Source organism: Uranotaenia lowii, chromosome 1, assembly GCF_029784155.1.
Source record: "Uranotaenia lowii strain MFRU-FL chromosome 1, ASM2978415v1, whole genome shotgun sequence".
NCBI classification, from domain to species: domain Eukaryota; kingdom Metazoa; phylum Arthropoda; class Insecta; order Diptera; family Culicidae; genus Uranotaenia; species Uranotaenia lowii.
The window spans coordinates 133031472-133050521 of NC_073691.1; the positions used below are offsets into that span (position 1 = coordinate 133031472).

A 19050-nucleotide genomic window follows, 5' to 3' on the forward strand; every position below is an offset into this window, starting at 1 on the left:
TCACTCGGTTTTACTATCATCTTTTACGTCCAAGAGCGCAACCTTGATTACTGGTCGTTGAAAAATACCATCTGCAGTTCTGACATCCACTTTGTGGACCACACCGTCGCATCCTGGATAAACTCGTTCCACGGTTCCGCGCAGCCATCCGTTTCGTACTGATTCGTCGACGATCACTACCAGGTCGCCGATTTGTAATGGACGTACATCGGAGAACCACTTTGTTCGTCGAGCTATTGTTGGCAAATAACTTTTGATCCAGCATTTCCAGAACCTGTTCGTAAGATGTTGCACTGATTTCCAGTTCGTACGAAGATTAACAACGGCATCTATGGGAATTCTAGGAGGCTTATCTCCTTCCGATGAGTTCGGCCATAAAAAGCTGTTGGGTGTAATAACCTCGTCTTCTTGATTCTCCAAAGACACAAATGTCAATGGGTGAGAATTGACGATCAATTCCGCTTCAGCTAAAAATGTCTTCAGGCTTTCTTCATCGAGTTTTTCGTTGTAAGATAACGTCTTAAAAGCTTGTTTGATTGATCGTACCTTTCGCTCCCACACACCACCCATGTGTGGAGCAGAAGGGGGATTGAAATTCCACGCTGTGAATTTGTTGGTGAACGATTTTGCTAGTTGGAAATTCAAATTTATGATTTCTTCTTTAAGCTCCCTTGAAGCGCCACGGAAATTTGTGCCGTTATCACTAAATATTTCTTTGGGGGGTCCGTGTTTTGTTATGAATCTACGTATTGCCATCTTACAGGAGTCCGACGATAGTGTGTGTACCACTTCCAGGTGCACTGCCCTAATGGTGAGGCATGTGAAGAGTGCCACCCATCGCTTTTCGTTACATCTACCGCGTTTGATTATAACAGGACCGAAATAGTCGATGCCGGTAAAAGTAAATGGGCGAACGAAAGGGGTTATTCTCGGTTGAGGGAGTGGGGCCATTTTTGGAGCATACGGTTTTACACGATAGACTCGACACCAGCTACACTGTTTTAAAGTTTTCTTAACGGTTGCTCGCATTTTTGGAATGTAGTACTCTTGTTTGAGTTCGTTGAGGACGGTTTCCGTATTTGCGTGACCGAACTTTTGGTGGAAGCGAAGAATTAGAAGACTTGTTACATTTCGAAAACTGATTGAGTAGTAGGTTGATTGAGGGTGTATTCGACTATCCATTCGGAGGACACCTTGCTCATCTAGCAGGAGAGACAGCTTTGCTAATGTGCTGAACCTTCCGATGCACTTCTTTTCTTTGGCTGTTGTACTATGATTTTTACGTATAATCGTTATTTCTTCTTGAAAGACATCACCTTGTACAGCTCGCCATATAGCTGCTTCTGCAGCAACGTAATCTGGCTGGCGGAGAAAGACCATACAATAACTTTTACGCCGGTTAAGTCTTTTTACTTTGCAGCTATGTACAAAATGGTACAAAAAAGCAAATCTCCTTAATAACTCATTCCATTTAGAGTATTTGGTCAGATCAATAACTGGATCATTTATTACTTTAAGGTGAAGGTGAACAGTGCGAAGCTCCTCTGAAGTAACATTCAATTGATTTTCACGACGTGGCCATTCCTCCGGAGATCGATAAAGAAACTCAGGTCCTTTGAACCAAGGACTGTCGGGTTGAAAACTGGGACCATTTCCCCACTTGGTAGCATTATCCGCTATGTTTAAGCTCGACGGCACCCAGTTCCATTCACTAGGTGAAGTCGACGCTAGAATTTCAGCAACCCTGAATCCCACGAATTGTCGATAGTTTCTGGGATCGGATTGCAGCCAGGATAGGACAGTTGAGGAATCGCTCCAAAAGAATTTTTGCGTTATTTTCAAAGAATGATTATCGTCAATTGTATTAGACAGTCGGGTGCCGATCACAGCAGCACAGAGTTCATTACGTGGTATAGACTGAGGGCGCAGCGGTGTAACTTTTGATTTCGCAGACACTAATACATAACGTGGGCCGTTTGAATCGACAATTCGAAAGTACGCAACGGCACAATACGCTAGCTCGCTTGCGTCAACGAAAACGTGTAGCTGCAGCTCGTCATAACTGCCGGGATTGTAAAGAGGAAAATAGCAGCGAGGAATCCTTACGTGGTCCAGGTTGGCTGTTAAGCTAATCCAGCGTTGCCACTGTTTATACTCCTCATCAAGAATTGCCTCGTCCCAATCAATTTTAGAGCGCCAGATGTCCTGTATCATTATTTTCCCATGTATGGTGTATGAGGAAACGATTCCAAGAGGGTCAAACAAACTCATCACTACTTGTAGTACTTGACGTTTGGTTGGTCTAAGTTCCCCACAGAGTAATGGTTGGAGATCAGAGCGAAAATTGGCCGCAAATGTAAAAACATCTTCATTAGAGGACCAAGTCATACCCAAAACTCGTTCTGCAACAGTAGATTTGTCGAGGGAAAATGTTTGATTTCTTTTTCTGCCACCCCAACCCGTTTTAGAACGTGTTGGGAATTTGATTGCCACCCAGGGATTTCGAACCCTGCAGCATTATTCACCAGACTTACATCTTTGGCCAGCTGAATCGCCTCTTGGATGGTGTCTCGGCTAGCTAAAAAATCATCGACATACGTGTTGTTTATAATCGCATTCGCAGCTTCAGGAAATTGATTAAGGTGTTCGGTAGCGTTTTTGTTCTTGACAAACTGTGCAGAACATGGGGAGCAAGTTGCCCCAAACGTAGCGACGTCCATAATAAATATTTCGGGCGGACTTTTCGGGTCACGCCTATACAGAAATCTTTGGGCATGTCGATCCTCAGGTCGGATGAGGAGCTGATGGAACATCTGACGAATATCCCCGGCTATTGCGAATTGCCGTTCCCTGAATTTGCTCAGCACAGAGAGAAGCGGGGTGAGCAGATCTGGCCCCTTGAGAAGTTTTGAGTTCAGAGAAACGTCTCCAACGCGTGCGGCTGCATCCCAAACTACTCGTACTTTTGACGGTTTTCTCGGATTACGAACAATATTGATAGGTAGATACCACACTTTTCGGGGGTCGGTGGTTTCTATTTCAACAGTAGTCGCTCTGTGAGCATAGCCACGTTCAACATACTCCGATATTTGTTGATCGACGTTCTTTTTAAGATCAGGATCCTGCATAAGTCTACGTGCTAAACAGACTGATCGACGATCGGCCATCCGGTAACTATCAGGAAAAACAATAGAATCACACTTCCACAGTAAGCCAGTTTGGAATCTACCTGATGGCGTGCGAGTGGTGGTTTCCTCAAGAATTCTTCTAGCACGAATATCGTCTTCCGATTCTGGCACTGTTAGGTTAGACACTCCAGAATGCTCAGTGTCAAAGAAATTTTGAACTAAATTATGAAGTTCGTGATCTTTCGAACAACTGCATACGTGGACTAAAGCTTTGCCTTCGAGATTCAAATTTCTGCTTCCGCCAAATATCATCCAACCCAAACGTGACTTCGCTGCAATGGGTTCGTCAGCATTTCCTTCTCGTTTTGCCAGGATGAGGTTTAACTTGGCGTTGTCGATTCCGATTAGAATACGTGGTGTTGCAAAATCGTAACTATCAATTGGAAGCCCACGGAGGTATGGGAACTGATTCGAAATTTGGCAGTAGTTCAAACTTTGACGGGGTAATTCCAGGCGATTTATAGTGTGCACATTGGTCAAAACGTGTTTGGTTTGATTCCTTTTCCCAGAAAGCGCAAACTGAACTTTTCGTGACGTAGATTCGATACGCGTAACGTCGCTAGTCCATTTAAGGCAGAGTGGACTTTCTTCTCCGACGATACCGAGTTCATCTGCTAAGCCATCTTCTACGAGGGTAACATCTGACCCGTCATCAAGAAAGGCAAACGTTGACACAGATTTTCCGTTTGCGTGCACAGTAACCGGTAAAATTTTAAAAAGCGTTGAGTTCTGCCTCGAATGATTGTGCGTGGCAACAGTTGCGAATTCGTTCGATCCATTTTCCTGATGTGATTCGATTTCTTCTGGATGCAGTAGCTTATGATGAGCTTCTCTACAGCCACCTACTCCACATGGTTGCTTGGTGCGACAGGTCCATTTTCCGTGAGGCACGAGACAGCGGTGACACATCCCATTTTCTTCAACGAGTTTAAGTTTACTCTGAAGGGTCATTCCATGAAAGATTCTACAAAAACGGATCTTGTGATCAACGCTATGACATGCTAGGCATGGTTTTTGATCAGTTTTGATTCTATCAGGATCCGAAGAAATATCGGATGAATCATTCGAATGAGCGTTCAGGTAACCGGTTCTTTCTTTACCTTTATTCCGCTTAGCAACTTCCTCGTTTGAGCAGTGATCGCTTGGCATAGCTACTTGACAAGCTGCGCTGCGAAGTGTGGTCACAAAGTTGCTAAACGCTTCGAGTGGCTTTGGCTTTGGTATGAAAGCTAAATGGATACCCCATTGTAGACGTAGGTCAGGAGGAAGCTTGAAAACTAGCTCAGATAACATCGACGGATTGTCTAAATGCGAATGAAGATTGGCCGATTGCATGTAAGTGACTAAATTTCGAACCTCTCTACCAAAAGTCACTAGTGAATCTAATTTATTGATACTCAGCTGAGTTGTTTTACGAATCCTTGCAAGAAGACAGTGAACTAACTGATCAGGCCGTCCGCACTCAGTACTGAGGATGTTGATGATTTCAGGAATGGCTTCCGGAAGAGTGAGAATACTACGAACTTTCTCCCTAGCATACCCTGTCAGGCTTCTCTGTAATCTGGCAAGGTTTTCATCTGGTTGGATGCCACAGAGTGCAGTAGTTGATTCGAAGGCGTTTAGAAACATAGGCCACTCCAGAGGATCTCCTGAGAACGTTGGTAGTTCTTTAGATACAACTTGGCGCGCTGCAAGTTGTTGCGCGGTGATGGATCTGTAGAAAGTTGAAGGCTGTCCAATTGGATTGGTGAGATTCTTAACGGGATCGATGATCGTTTCTCCTTGAATGGCGTTTTCAAACTGTTCTCGATTACAACACACATTCCTGGGAGTAAACTGTTCCATGTTCGCTGGATTTATGTTGTCATCTATAATCGAAACTGCATTCGTAACAGGCTGTTTATTCACTTGAACGTAATCCGGAAACAGGGTTTTCTTCTTTGTGCCCTGTGGAATTTGTTGAAGCATCTCTCTCGGATTTCTACAAGCATTTGCAGCGTGCAGTTGTTGATCCTGTGTTCCACAAGGACGTAACGAATTTCTTGGTACAGCGTCAGAAGAGCACATAGCAATTCTCGATGGCTGAGCATGAACGTCGTGTTGAATTGGTGTCGATGTTTGATGTCGGGGTAGAGCTTCTTGGATATTAGGGGCGAAGGTATACTGATGTTGACGCACCCAATTCGCTACCTTTCCGCGATTTTCTACTCCGAGACTTTTGACACTTTTTTCATCTCCATCTTCGTTGGCTATTTCTGCTTCAATCTCGTGTCGCTGTGTTAGGAATTGGCGTTCTCTGTCGGCTTTTTCCCTAGAGATTCGATCTTCGAGCTCTTTTTGTTCCTGAAGCTGTTTCAAACGAAGTCGTGCGCTGGATGACGTCGACAATACTGATCCGGTTTTAGAGTGCTTAGTGGCTGCTACATAGGTGCTAGTGCTATCATCCGAGATCACTGTAATTCTATTTCCCGAATCCACATTCAACATTACTTGCATTTTTTGGCTTCCGGTTGCTAAAGCTGAGCTTTTCGGGGCTAAAACACAGTTGATACACAGCCAACTACGGTTCTCAATCGAGGCATCTACACCGGCACAGTCGAAGTGCCACCATCCGTTGCAAGCATCGCAGGCTACCATAGTCTTAGCCGAATCCGGACGCTTACATGATCCACAATTATGCGATTCCTCCAAAGTCGTGGCATTTTGGATATTATCAGGATTCGTGTTCATCTCGTAGTAATTTTCAAGAATGTTAAAAACAGCGAAACTTCTCGGAGTTCGTCAAGCACGACTCGACTAAAAAGATTTATTGTGACATTAGTTCGGTGTTTATAAGATGCTTAAGTTCTACTCACAAATTAGTTTCTGCTTCTAAATATTACCAAGGAGCAATCCTGATAATCTCCGCCGCTATTTACTACTTCTCTCTTTCAGAGTTGAAGTGTAGCATGGAAAGAATCGTGTTGTGGATTTTACTAATAGTGCGCAATCAAATATATGAATTTATCGGGAAAAACTACAAACTTTATAATGTAAACTTATTGAGCTCAACGTGGAACCTTTATCTTCAACTTCTCTTCTCACTCGTGGTAGACAAAGTGTCATCCTATGCAGCGACGCCGCGGCCGATCGTTGATCATGGTTGCCAGAATCGTTAACACAGCCACTACCGCTATTCAAACCGAACGACTATTAATTTTCTTCAACAGGGAAAATTTTGCGGAATATTACGCGTAAGATAAAAAAGGATGAACTATAAAAAGCACGACAGATAACTTTTGGCAGCTGAACTTCGTTATTGCTTTGTTTGATGGATCTACGATTCACCGTTTAGTGCCAAATGCATCGAGTATATTTTCAAAGGGGATGGAAATTAAAAGCAACATGAGATAGAAACAAAGAAAGAAAGAACATAAGCCGTAAATATCATAAATTTCTCGAAAAAGATACAACGGCCCTGATAGGACTTGAACCCGCAATTTCCGCTTCAGAACAACGGAGCCGTTTTCACCACGATGAACGTGACAAAATATATAGGCTTTAGCACGCGTACATGTCGAGTTCCATCGGTCGACTGCTGGATCTCCTCGATACACTCCATGTATATATCTCGCATGTGTTCTATGCCCACTATAGATCCCACGGGTACAATAACACAAGGTGATATCCTAAGCAATCAAAGTTCTATAAAGAGGTACCATAGAAGCTTAATCAGCTTCTACAGGTGTTCCTGGAGAATGCTCATCAGCCTAAAATTTAAGTAACTAATTAAAGCTACTTTGAAGTTCATTTCAGCGGCTAAGAGAATGCTATTCATCCTCTAGGAGAACGCATAGAACCTTCTAACGGTCGAAAAAAATTGAGATCCTTAATTGACTTATTTGGAGGCGCTGAATTCAACTGGCTACTGGTTTTCTTTCTATTAGTTTTTGTTTTCGGAATAACTTTTGAAAATAGGTTAAAACTCCTGCAACTTTTCGAGAAGAAATTGAGTTTCCACGTGATAACTTCTTTTAATAACTTTTTTGCCTGATAAGATACAAAAGCGTCGAGATCTGGTGTTATCACGAATTAACATATTGGCCATAAATCGATTATCTGGGACCAGTTTTTGGAAAAACTGTCCCAGATAGTAGTTTTTTTTTATCGAGATAACACCAGATGTCGACGTTTTATTCATTTTCAAGCCATTTGGCATCAAAATAAAAATTTCGAGGGGTTGATAAACCGAAACTTTGATGAACTATGTATATCAAATACGATTGAGCTGAAATTTTTGCACAGTTCAGTTTTTTTAGGCGATGTTATCAGAAATCGATCACGAATTTTCTCCAATATATCCGTTGCTACCCTACTTTACATAAAGTGATCGGCAGAAAAAAAAATGGATCTCCCTTTCAAATCTTAAAATAACGATATTTTCTGATTTTTAAATCTTTTCAAATTGAAGAGTTCATTGAAAAACTGATAATTCCAAAATTATTTTACCACTTAATATTTTTTATATTTCTTTTCTTATCTCAGTAGTAACCAGTTTACTAAATTGCATAAGGGAGTATGAAAAATCCATTTCTTGGTTATTTAATAAAAACGATAAAAACAAATAATCATCTGTTTAAATTACAATTCGATAAACTTACTTCTAAGCAGAGATGTTAAAATCGCGAGTCTTCATACTCGCACTTTGCCCTTCTTTGCAGAACGATTTTATTTCGTTAAGCGGGCCATAGACTACACAAATTGGCCTGTACAAATTCGATGTTTCCACGACGATTGTATGATCTATGCTCGCCCATACACTATACAAACATATTTCACGCGAACACAAATGATTGCTGGCGAAAACAGCAACAGCAACAAAAAAAACCATCTCCACCCCGGCTGGGAGAATGTTTTGTACAAAATATTTCGATCCCGACCGATTTTACTCCAACCGTTTGGGCGCTCATTCAAGCAGTGCCATACACTATGCAAATCGTGCTCACAGCGACAAAATTTCATCGAATTTCATCGCATTTGTACAAATGTTGTGTAGTCTATGGCCCGCTTTAAACTCAAACTGCAATGATGCTATCGATAGTTCAGTTCGGAAAGCATCAGGAAGGAAGCTTCGGGTAAACTCGGCAGGAGTAAACAGCAATCGGGGGAAACATCAGCGAAACGAACGTACAGTTCTGAAAAAATCGTTTTCGTTCGGCAGCCGAACACATCAATCGGACAACGCATGGGGGCGTGGCTAAAAGTGATAGATACAAGGGAACGGGAAACGAGCGAGAGAAGAGTGCGAGGAATGTTAACTCGGTCCGTCGGGCAACGATCGCTCGTGTGCATTCGTGTACGGTCAGCTTCGTTCTGTTGTTTCGTTGTAGTGATTTTATTCCTGCGAGGCATGGAAAACATCAATGCAAAACTGTTTTCTTCGTTTTGTGCACATTGATGTGATGATTGAAACGAAGATGAAATCAATCTGCAAATAGCAAGTTAAACTCGGAAGAAATCAGCCGAATGATTCTTTCCGAGGCGAGTTTACGCATCTCTGCTTCTAAGGAAGATTAGTGCGTTTGACTGGATTGCCAATGTGGAATCCTGTTCTGGATCTGGTTCATACTGGCTCAGTTTGCGAATGTCCAGCCTCAAGCGAATTACATTTTTCTTGAATTTTCTCTAGCAATAGAAAACGAAATAACTAACATTTCACAACAGTTTGGTTATTTAATTTATTTTAAACATGGATTAGAATGGATTAAAAAAAGGGTGTTAGTCTGCTCTTGTTGATTAGCCGCAAATCTAGCTTCGTCCATTGCAATGTCCAGCATCGTTCGGTTCGTTTCGAATTTCCACCAAAGCTGGCGGCTGTCCCCTTCCGTCGTTTCTTCTCAGCTGCTGGTCCATGAGTTCAGCCGTCCGTACGCTAATAAACGCCATTGATGCTAGAATGCATCGAATTAGGGTTCGCTCGATTATGAATTCGTCTCCATGACGCATTGTCGCTGGTGGTGATCTTCTCGGCTTCCAAACGGCCGGACAAAAATATTGCTAAACGTTCCTAGGAGCCATTTGGAGACAAATCTTCTGTTAGTATTACCAACGATAGAAGAATGTGCTCTTTTCAATGATGATTTACCAAATCAAATTCTGATCTTATTGTTGGTTATCCAAATCGGCCGAATCGTGTGGAGTTGATGATTGAGATGGTTTTGGTAATTTTGTAATTAAAATTTTTGGGCAAGAATTTATGTGGGTGAGATATCACAGTAAATGTAGCAGAAAGGTTTGAAGTTTTACCAAAGCCGAGTTTGTTTGTACTTGAAGTTCGTCATAGGTGTGTTGGATACGGTGCATTAGTCCGGTTGCTTCCGAAATTGTCGCATTCTTGGCATTCTCCAGGTGGACAGCCTGGTGATAGTACAAAAAAAGTTATTAAAAAGTTATTTTTTTCAAATACGATAAAAAATTTAGGCTATGGAAGATGGATAGATTGCAAAAAAAAAACGGTAGATTACCTTTATCAGCCGATCCGTGGCATACAGAAAATGATGTACCAGTTCATTGGTTTGGGATCGAATCTTTTTCGGAATTTTGGTTACCGATGTGGCGGTAAAATTGAGTAAATGGACAACCTTTCGGGCCGATTCCCTCGTCAGAAGTACCACTAGCTGTTCCATGGTTTTGGGTCGAGCCTGGTTTTCCGGTTCATCGGCGCTAAGATATTTCCAGAGATCTACTCCTTTCTGCATGGCCAAACGTGGATTGGTGGCTATCAGTTCGGCCGCATAGAACACCACGTGGACCGCTTCTGTGCTTTGCTTTTTGAGCGCACTCAGCTCCTGGCGGGTCCGGAAAGTGAGTCGTCGGGTAAGTTTTCTAGAAATTTTCTGGCCCCGATGTATGGTTTGGATCACGTGCATTTCATTTGAATCATCGGGGTATGTTTGGATGGAATGAGCGGCTGAAAAATCATTAAAAACAAAATAGATGATTAATGGTATTAAACAAATTTCTCTAACGCAAGCTTGCACCTGTTGCAATGTACACGTACATTTCATGCAGGATGAACAGTTTTTCTAGAATAACAACAGAAAATTATTCAATGCGGAATTCAGCAAAAAATCACTGATAACCTGCTTTCACGTATGAAAAACAAGCATTTGAGCCCAGGTTAAAGGTTGAGATGTGATTCTTCCTTTCAATTGTAAACATCAAATCATATCAGGAACTTTGGTGTGTGCTGAATGGAAGAAATTGGCAAACTTTTAGCCTTGAGAACGTTTAAGAAAATATCAAACATTTGAACGGCATTTTGATATGAAACTTGGGACGATTTCAATGATCATTTTATTTTGTGCATACCATAAATCAGATAAGAGGAACATTTTTGAGGTATATTTTTTCAAAATATATTTAAACCGTTTATTGAAGATCTTGATTGTTGCAGAATATGTACATGCTCAGTTGAAAATTTAGATTCTGAATTGAGTACATGTAAGTATTCCTAGATTTGCGATTCTAATTTAAATTTGAGATTCAGAAACAAGATACCTAGTATGCATGTTTGAGATTCATTATCGAGATGAATAAGGCGTGTGTTTAAAACCTATATATTTTAAACAGCTTCTTAAAATGTATTGAACATTCGAAGGTTAACTTTTTATATTATTTAATTGATCACAACAGGAAGATTTGTTTGGCTTTTGATAATTTAGATTTCCCTTTGAACATGTTCAGTTAATCTTCAAAAATCTTATCTACGTCAAATTTTCTTCAGTTCATCTAAAACAATTTCAAATGTTTAAGAGATCTATCGATACAAAAGCTAGTATTTAACCAAATTTCACTGGAATGTTATATTTCGTTCGGTTAAAACTAACATATTGTTATATAAAAAATTACCAACATTTTGAAGTGTGAATCATATTTATTCTGTGTGTGAAAGTACTGACACTCAGGGCCGTAGGAAGAACCGACTCATGGGGGGGAGGTCGGGTTTTGTTTGGTGACTGATTTTTACCTATGTTTTTTTGCCCAACAATTCATAAATACATAAAAAAAACAAATAAATTATGTTTGTAACTATATGATTCTGTACGATTATGTACTTTGACATTAGAAGTTTTCGTATTTATTCGTTACTCTAGAAAATTGGTCCTAAACCTTAAAGGTGAGCTGAACTCGCTTTCATCAATGGTTAAAATCGAATAATTTGTTTAAGGGTCTGGTAGATCAAACTAAGTTTTTTCGGGCATGAAATAAGCTTTTTTAGGAGAGTCGTCCTTTTCTTTAAAAAAATCTTATTCTAAGCCCAATCTTCCAAATTCTAAATCAAATTTTCAAAAAAAAAAGTAAGAGACAAAAATCGGATCAAATTCTCATGATGCAAACTTGAACCAAATGATTGATTTTAGTATAAAATTTGCCTTTAAAAACTGCAATATTAACACATTGCGGACCAAATACGAGATATCTCGGTTTTTCGCTTGTCGCTAGTATGCTCCATTAAAAAGCATAATTCGAACGTTATGAATGTAATAATTAAACTTCATTCTACAAAACTTAATACAACACTTAACGTTACTCAGATATCTATATTAAATTAGCAGAATTTTGTTTATTGATTTCTGAAACATAAAATGCCGAATTTTGGTGTTCTTAATGTGCGTTAATGTTAAACAATACACTAGGAAAAAATAGAAATTTGGGCAGATTTTCAGGAGAAGATGTTTCTTTAACAGAAAATATTTTTCATAATTAAAGAATCAATTCCATAATGAAAATCCTATGGATGATTTTTCTAAATAAAATTAGGGTTTGGGGGTTTTAGCAACCGGTATGGTTAAAACGTTGTCGTGTTATTACGTTTTGCGCAACGAGTTTCAATTTTAAGTGGAATGGAAATTGAATTTTTTAATTCAAAAATTACCAGAGCTGTACTGAGAGTTAATAAATATAATTTTGGATTATCAAAATTTCTTTACTTTTGCCGTACATTTAATGTACACAAACTTAGTAGTATCTTAGAAGAGATAATTTATGTTACCCAAAAAAAAATTAAACATATTTTTCAGCGTCTTTGACCGCTAATTTAAAAGCTGGTTAACTGTAGGATCAAAATAAAAAAACACACAAAAAGCTGCTCCACACGGGGAACTGAAATAAAGGGAGAAAAAACATCAATGATTACACAAATAATTTGTGGTAATTTGTGGAAATTTGTTAGAGAAAATTAGAAGGTTTGAGTTCAAATGAGAGCAACCAGTGCTCAGAGAGAGTTAAAATGTGCTAATAATTGCAAATTGTTGCAATTTGTGAAGCAGTTGTGAAATTTTGATCCTTACCACTACAAATTGCAAAATATTCTCTCTTGATTTCAATCTCTTGGCTCCACATAGCCAATGAGTGTGTTTTTTTTATAGAATCTTGGTAAAAAAAATCATTTCACCATAAAATTAAGCTTAACAATAGGCAAACACAATAATTGAAGATTTGAAGCATTTGAATTTTCTGGATGCATTAATATGCAAAAAGTTTTTCTTCATACAAATTTTCGTACAAAATTAAAACTCGAATTGATAATTCAGAAATCATCCAAATCATTTCATATTTTATACTGATACTTAGTTACCGAAAAGATATCAAAATATATATGGAAGCCAACAGTCAATTTTAGCAGCGGTCTAATTGTTTATCTTTATATATAAAAAGCAATTTCTGTATGTTTGTTTGTTTGTTTGTTTGTCCTCTATAGACTCAGCCGTCTCAAGAGCTAGAAGTCTGAAATTTGGCATGGATGCTTATTAGGACTAGGAAAGATGAAAAATGTTTTCAGATTTTCGGAAGACCCCTCCTGAAGGGGGTCGTCCATACAAGACAAATATTGTTTTCGCGATATTGACGTAATTTTTCGTCGGATTGTGTTGAAAATTTGCATATGGGTGTTTTGAAAGACGAGTAATCGATTTCAGGTGTCAAATTTTGTGTAAGGGGTCAGCCAAAGGGGTCGTCCATATAAGCTGTTAACTGTTTTTGCGATATTGACGTTATTATACATCGTATTCAGATGAAAATTGGTACATGATTGTTTTGAGTAACGTGCAATCGATTTGGGGTATCGAATTCAGTTTAAGGGGCCCGGCCGGCAAAAGGGGTCGTCCATATTAACTTTTCAATATCTTGGTGATAATGACGTTTTTATACATCGGATTGGGATGAAAATTTGCACATAGGAGCTATAAGGGACAAACAATTGATTTCACTTATCCAAATTAAAGTAAGGGGTCGGCCAAAGGGGTCGTCCATATTAAATCTTTACTGTTAATGCGATAATGTCGTTATTCTACATCGGATTTAGATGAAAATTGGTACATGATAGTTTTGAGGGACGGTCAATCGATTTCAGGTATTAAATTTAGTGTATGGGGCCGGCAAAGGGGGTCGTCCATATTAACTTTTAAATATTTTTGCGATATTGTCGTTTTTATACATCGGATTGGGATGAAAATTTGCACACGGTACTTTTCAGGGACGGGCAATCGATTTCAAATGTTTTGCCAGGGGTCGGCAAAAGGGGTCGTTTATATTAGTTAATTTTTCACTGTTTTTAGCAATATTGACGTTATTATGCAACTAATTGCTTTGAAAATTTTCACATAGGAGTTTTGAGGGATGGGTAGACGATTTCAGATATCAAAGATTGTAAAAGAGGCCACCGACAGGGTTTTAACTTTTTGGCAATAATTGCGTTGTTATGCAACGATTGAGTTGAAATTTATACACAGTTGTTTTGTTTTTTTTCGGACGGTCAATTGTTTCCTGATTTCCAATTTAGTAGCAGACGATAGAAAAATGATTGTCCAATATTTTTGCAATTATTACTTAACATGACATAATCATGACATATTCCAAGTTTGCGAAATATATCTTTTTCTAAAAGCTATGGACCTTCATCTATAATTCTTTTTTCTATTTTTTCTCAACAATATTATAAAGTAGACATAAGAAACCCATGTTAAACAAACAAAACACAGATTTTGACTTTTATATCAAAGTCAGGATTGTATCCCATTTACCCGAAAACCATTGCCCAGAATGAATTTTTCCCAGAATGACAAATACCCGAAATCAAACCCCAGAATGAACCATTTCCCAGAAAAAAATTCCCCAGAATGCACCATTTACCAGAAATTTTTTTCCCAGAATGGACCATTTCCCAGAATTTTTTTCCCCAGAATGGAACATTTACCAGAATGGCACAAATCCCAGATTTTTTCCCTTAGTATTTTTATTTGTTTTCTTTTTTTTCTAATGAATTCTTGAATATTTCATATGATTCGAAATTAATTTTTTCAAAATGATTTTTTTAATGAAACTAGGACTTTGAAATTTTCCAACTAAATTTATTTTAGAACCAATATTGTGCTTTGTTTATGGTTTGGGTACTTTAATTGATTCAATGCTTATCATAGTCCTTTAAAAAACCGTTTTGGTATCCGACTCCTCACGCTGCGCGTTCGAACTTGGAAGACGTTTTGTCCTTCACGCTGTCGCGTGGCGGACGGGGCTAAGGGATCACCCCTAGCTTTCACGCAGACCTAGGAAGCCCCGGCAGACCTAGACCAATGTAATGGGGCCGCCGCTTCCGACGGCGGGTCGGCGGCCACCTCGGATTTGGGAGCTTCGGCGGCTTTGTGTCACCTCAGCCCCTTCATCCTTGTTGGTTGCGGCTTTGCCGCAAAAGAATTAAGTTATGAAACCCCATTTTTTTGTAACAATTCCTTTTTTTTTTTTATTAATTTCTAGTAGGAATAAATGTTTTCAATTTTCTGGGAAATGGTTCTTCTGGCGAAAAAATTTCTGGTAAATGGTTCATTCTGGTGAAAAAATTTCTGGGAAATGGTACATTCTGGCGAAAAATTTTCTGGGGAATGGTTCGTCTGGGGAAAAGAATTCTGGGGAATGGTTCTTTCTGGCGATTGGAATTCTGGGGATTTTTCATTCTGGGCAATGGTTTTCGGGTAAATGGAGTACAACCAAAGTCAGAGCTTTCAAAAAAATTGTAAAACAGTTGTGTAAAAATTTAGTTTTCGAGACACGAAAGCCACAACCGTGGTAAAATGTCTATAATAAATATATAAAAAAACAGATTTTGACTCATTTAAACTGTAATGTACGAGCCAAATAAATAAATAAAATTGCAAGTTGAAAGCGAAACAGAGTTCGTATGGGATCAGCTAGTAGACAATAGTTTTAAAGTATTTTTACTTGATATTTATCGCATGGGAACAGACACATTTTTCGATTTAAAACAGTCTCGTCTTTCATTTGTTGTTGTTTTTTTAATAATTCCTCCATACCGGTTTTAACGAAAATGAAATACCGAATATCGGTTTTTGGAAAAGGGCTCGGCATTACCAGCCTTAATTCTAATCAATAATACACGCAATCGTTTAATTTTGAAAGGCCTTCTAAAATTTGGGTTCCGTTTCGTTTGGGTAAAAAGTTTTGCTCATAGATGTTGTATTTTTTAACGAGAAGGGTAGTGAAACTGCTAGAAAAATACACCTTTAAAATTGTTTTTCTTTAAATTTACGTTACTTTGAAAACTCACGAGGTCCACAAATATTTAGGAACGCATTAAAGTGTAAATAGAACAGACTGGTATTTTCAGAAATGTTGATAGTGTTTTTTTTAGTAAAATATCGGTGGTGGCGCCCTGCGAGTTTTATACCCAGTTCCCCTTATACCTGCAAGTTTAACAAAAGTGAGCGATTGAAGATCACTTCTCTGTTTCATACATTGCAAAGCAAAATAATGCACGGAAGCTACATTGTGATAGCAGCGTGTTAACCCCTCCTGTACAGATTAGTCAAAACAAAAACATTATTTGATCACTCACCGTCTGGCTGATCTTCGGCCGGTTCGGCTGGAAGAAATCGATCGACGTACTTGTCGCAAACATTCAAAGCTCCATCCAGTCGATCGGCGGCGTAGTTCGATACCCGGGAATCGAGAACGGCATGGCCTAGATTTTTCATCGAATTAGCCCGGCTGAGCACTGGCTTAACCAGGTGATCCGACATATACTCCTTGGTGTTCCAGTACATCTAGATCGAGGATTTCGTTTCTTCATAATGTATACAATTCTAAATATTTCCCCGGACAAAAAAGTGCTTACCATTTCCGGAGGAAGATACATCGAGGGAACCTTAGTTTCAACAAAGTCCAAACTCTTGCACATAAAGTTATCCAAACGATGAAGAGGTCCTTCGATAAGTCTGGTAGCTGGCCGAAGCGAATCTACAAACGCGTAAGTGATCGATTCCGCCGTTTCGAAGCCCCAGTTGAAAAGGCTGTTGCTAGTCTTCACCTTATGATACACCGTACCTGCCGTTTTCAATCCGGTTTCCACAACGGGGATGTTGCTGAACCGATTGATGGACTCCATTCGGGGGAGTCCGGAGTTTTGGCGCTTCAACTGTTGATGCACTGAAAGGATAAATTTAACGGTCAAAAAATAAGCGGTCGACTGGACAATGATCATGCTTCAATATTTCTTCGATAAACTAAACTAAAACCACTCTCCAATCGAACTTTGCTTTGACGTTTGTTAGTTGCTATAAAATTCACAATAACTGACCCATCGTAAGATCACTAGTGAGGGACACCGGTAAAAAAGTGATCACTTGGCACAAACTCACTGCCAACAGCGCTTGCTCAACTGAACGATCCGTCTTCTTTGAACTCACTTCTGGAACTGATCCAAAAGTTTTTCGGTTGGCATGTCTATAGATCTCATGGAATCACGTCCGAGGAAACGCGTGAACTCTGGTTGCTTATTCCGTGGATTGATTACACCTCCCAACGAACTGATAAGCGCGAAAAAGAAATTGGCAGAACATTTCCCAGATTACCCTCCAACACAGCAAAAAGAAGACACGTTATCAGTCTGACTGGGTGAAATTTTGACCTTCGGACTAGGAACTCCTTACAGTCAGATCAGCACCTCGAGATGGCGTGTGGCGAAGATGTCGTCGTGGTAGTTTGAAAAAGTGAGAAGGGAATCCTCATGATCTTCATACATGATGCTGCGGGTTGGAGTGTCGTAAGAAGGTTTATGAATGAGCTAATCGTGCGCTGGTTTTGGCAGTGTTTCTCAAAAAGTTGGTGTAGTTTAATTCTGTTGGATCACATCAATGTCATCAGAATTTCATTTATTTTAGGCTAATAGACTTAGACATTCCAGCAAACTGCTGTAAACCTTCAGGCTCAAAAATATTCCTAAAAAAAATTAGCAAAAGCTTGTTTGTTACGCACACGAAATATTTTTCATAAATTTATTTATGAATGTTTTTGTGGCAGACAGATGTTAATGATGCGAAGAAATTTTTAGGTTTTTAGGGTTTACAACACACTCTTTAGATGTATTGTAATTCAATGATTTTAATAGAATTAATTAAATAGAGACAAAATTTGTTCTACAGAGTTTAAACGAACGAACACACACACATAGGATCTCAGTGAAACTTCATGTTTCTTTGAAGAGATCTCAATTCTACTTAAGACTGAAGCGTACATCTTTCAAGAATATAATGGCTAGCACTTAACTAATGCTAACACCACCAACCCACTGAAAGAGTACTATTTATGCCTGACCGAGACTCGATCTCATGACCTCTGGCTTAGAAGACTTGAACGCTATCCTCTATGCCACGGTCGGCGGTGGCGGTATATTATCGAAATATGAAACTTTGCTTACAAAACAAGTTTTATATCTCTATTCAGTACAGAGTTATAAAGTTTTTAGTTTAAAACATACTTATAAATCGTTTTTTTGCTTTACTAGTGTAAGTTTTGAATTAACATGAATATGATGTTCATAATTTTTTTAAAACAATCAAAATGCACATTTTGCACTGGATTTAAAAATTTTACGACCTTTCGTTCCGAAGTTATGTTAATTTCAGAAAAAAATTCCTTAAATTTTTGACCTTCTAGGGTAAAATTAAAGTTTAGTCGCAGCCCGTGACTATCCTCTACAGCCGGTCACGACATGCATAGTACACTTTCTGTGGGTTGGTGGTTTTAGCATTTGTAAGATGCTAGCCATCATATCTTCGGAAGATGTGAAGGGTGATACGGTCAACATTTGGTCAATATCAACTTGACGTATTTCTTTCAATTTTGCATTTAAAAAACCTGAACACCCCTCATTTCGATGGTGTGTGTGTGTGTAGAATGTTGCTCCTATTTTGATTTTGGAATTCACTCTTCAGTTGTCGAAATGCCGTCCAAGGAAGAAGAGCAGCGTATCAAAATTTTACTCGCGCATCGCGAAAATCCGAGCTACTCGCACGCAAAGCTGGCAAAATCGCTAAAAGTTGCCAAATCAAACGTTACAAATGTAATTAAAGTGTTTGGGGAACGTTTGTCGACAGCCAGGAAGTCTGGATCGGGTGGAAATCGAAAACTGGAAGCCGCTGAGACGACAAAGAGAGTTGCCCGTATAGTTTCAAGCGAAACCCTAACCTCTCTCTCCGAGATGCCGCAAATAAGCTGGGTGTATCGTCTACAACCGTGCATCGAGCCAAAAAACGAGCCAGACTATCGACTCACAAGAAGGTAGTGCTGACGAAGTTTGATTGCGTGGTAATGGACGGCGAAACCTACGTCAAAGCCGACTACAAGCAGCTTCCGGGACAGGAGTTTTATTCGGCAAAAGGAAGGGGAGAGGTAGCCGATATTTTCAAGCACGTGAAACTGTTCGCGAAGGAATATCTGGGTTGGCAAGTGTAGCCGTAAACTGTCCGATCCGGTGCAAGCGTGTCGCTTATGCGCCACCCTTAAAAGGGACGACACACCAAGATCAATT

General features: G+C 39.4%; 2 protein-coding genes across 5 annotated transcripts; both read right to left on the reverse strand.

Annotated features, from left to right (window-relative positions):
• On the reverse strand, positions 1 to 2214 carry LOC129737943 (uncharacterized). Its single transcript, XM_055729115.1, has 2 exons — positions 1513 to 2214; positions 1 to 1362 (listed from the first exon to the last, which is right to left on the reverse strand). The coding sequence occupies exons 1-2, from the start codon at positions 2212 to 2214 to the stop codon at positions 1 to 3; spliced, it is 2064 nt and encodes a 687-aa protein (XP_055585090.1).
• A 6661-nt stretch (positions 2215 to 8875) lies between these two features.
• LOC129740082 (lipid storage droplets surface-binding protein 1) lies at positions 8876 to 16978 on the reverse strand. 4 transcript variants are annotated; one of them, XM_055731669.1, is made up of 7 exons: positions 16819 to 16978; positions 16357 to 16667; positions 16078 to 16285; positions 10208 to 10252; positions 9692 to 10137; positions 9474 to 9584; positions 8876 to 9224 (listed from the first exon to the last, which is right to left on the reverse strand). In XM_055731669.1, the coding sequence occupies exons 1-7, from the start codon at positions 16820 to 16822 to the stop codon at positions 8976 to 8978; spliced, it is 1374 nt and encodes a 457-aa protein (XP_055587644.1). In that variant the 5' UTR covers positions 16823 to 16978; the 3' UTR covers positions 8876 to 8975. The 4 variants fall into 4 exon arrangements, with proteins under 4 accessions (XP_055587644.1, XP_055587646.1, XP_055587645.1 ...); XM_055731671.1 differs by having other exon boundaries at positions 8876 to 9234; XM_055731670.1 differs by lacking the exon at positions 10208 to 10252.
• Positions 16979 to 19050: the final 2072 nt, after the last annotated feature.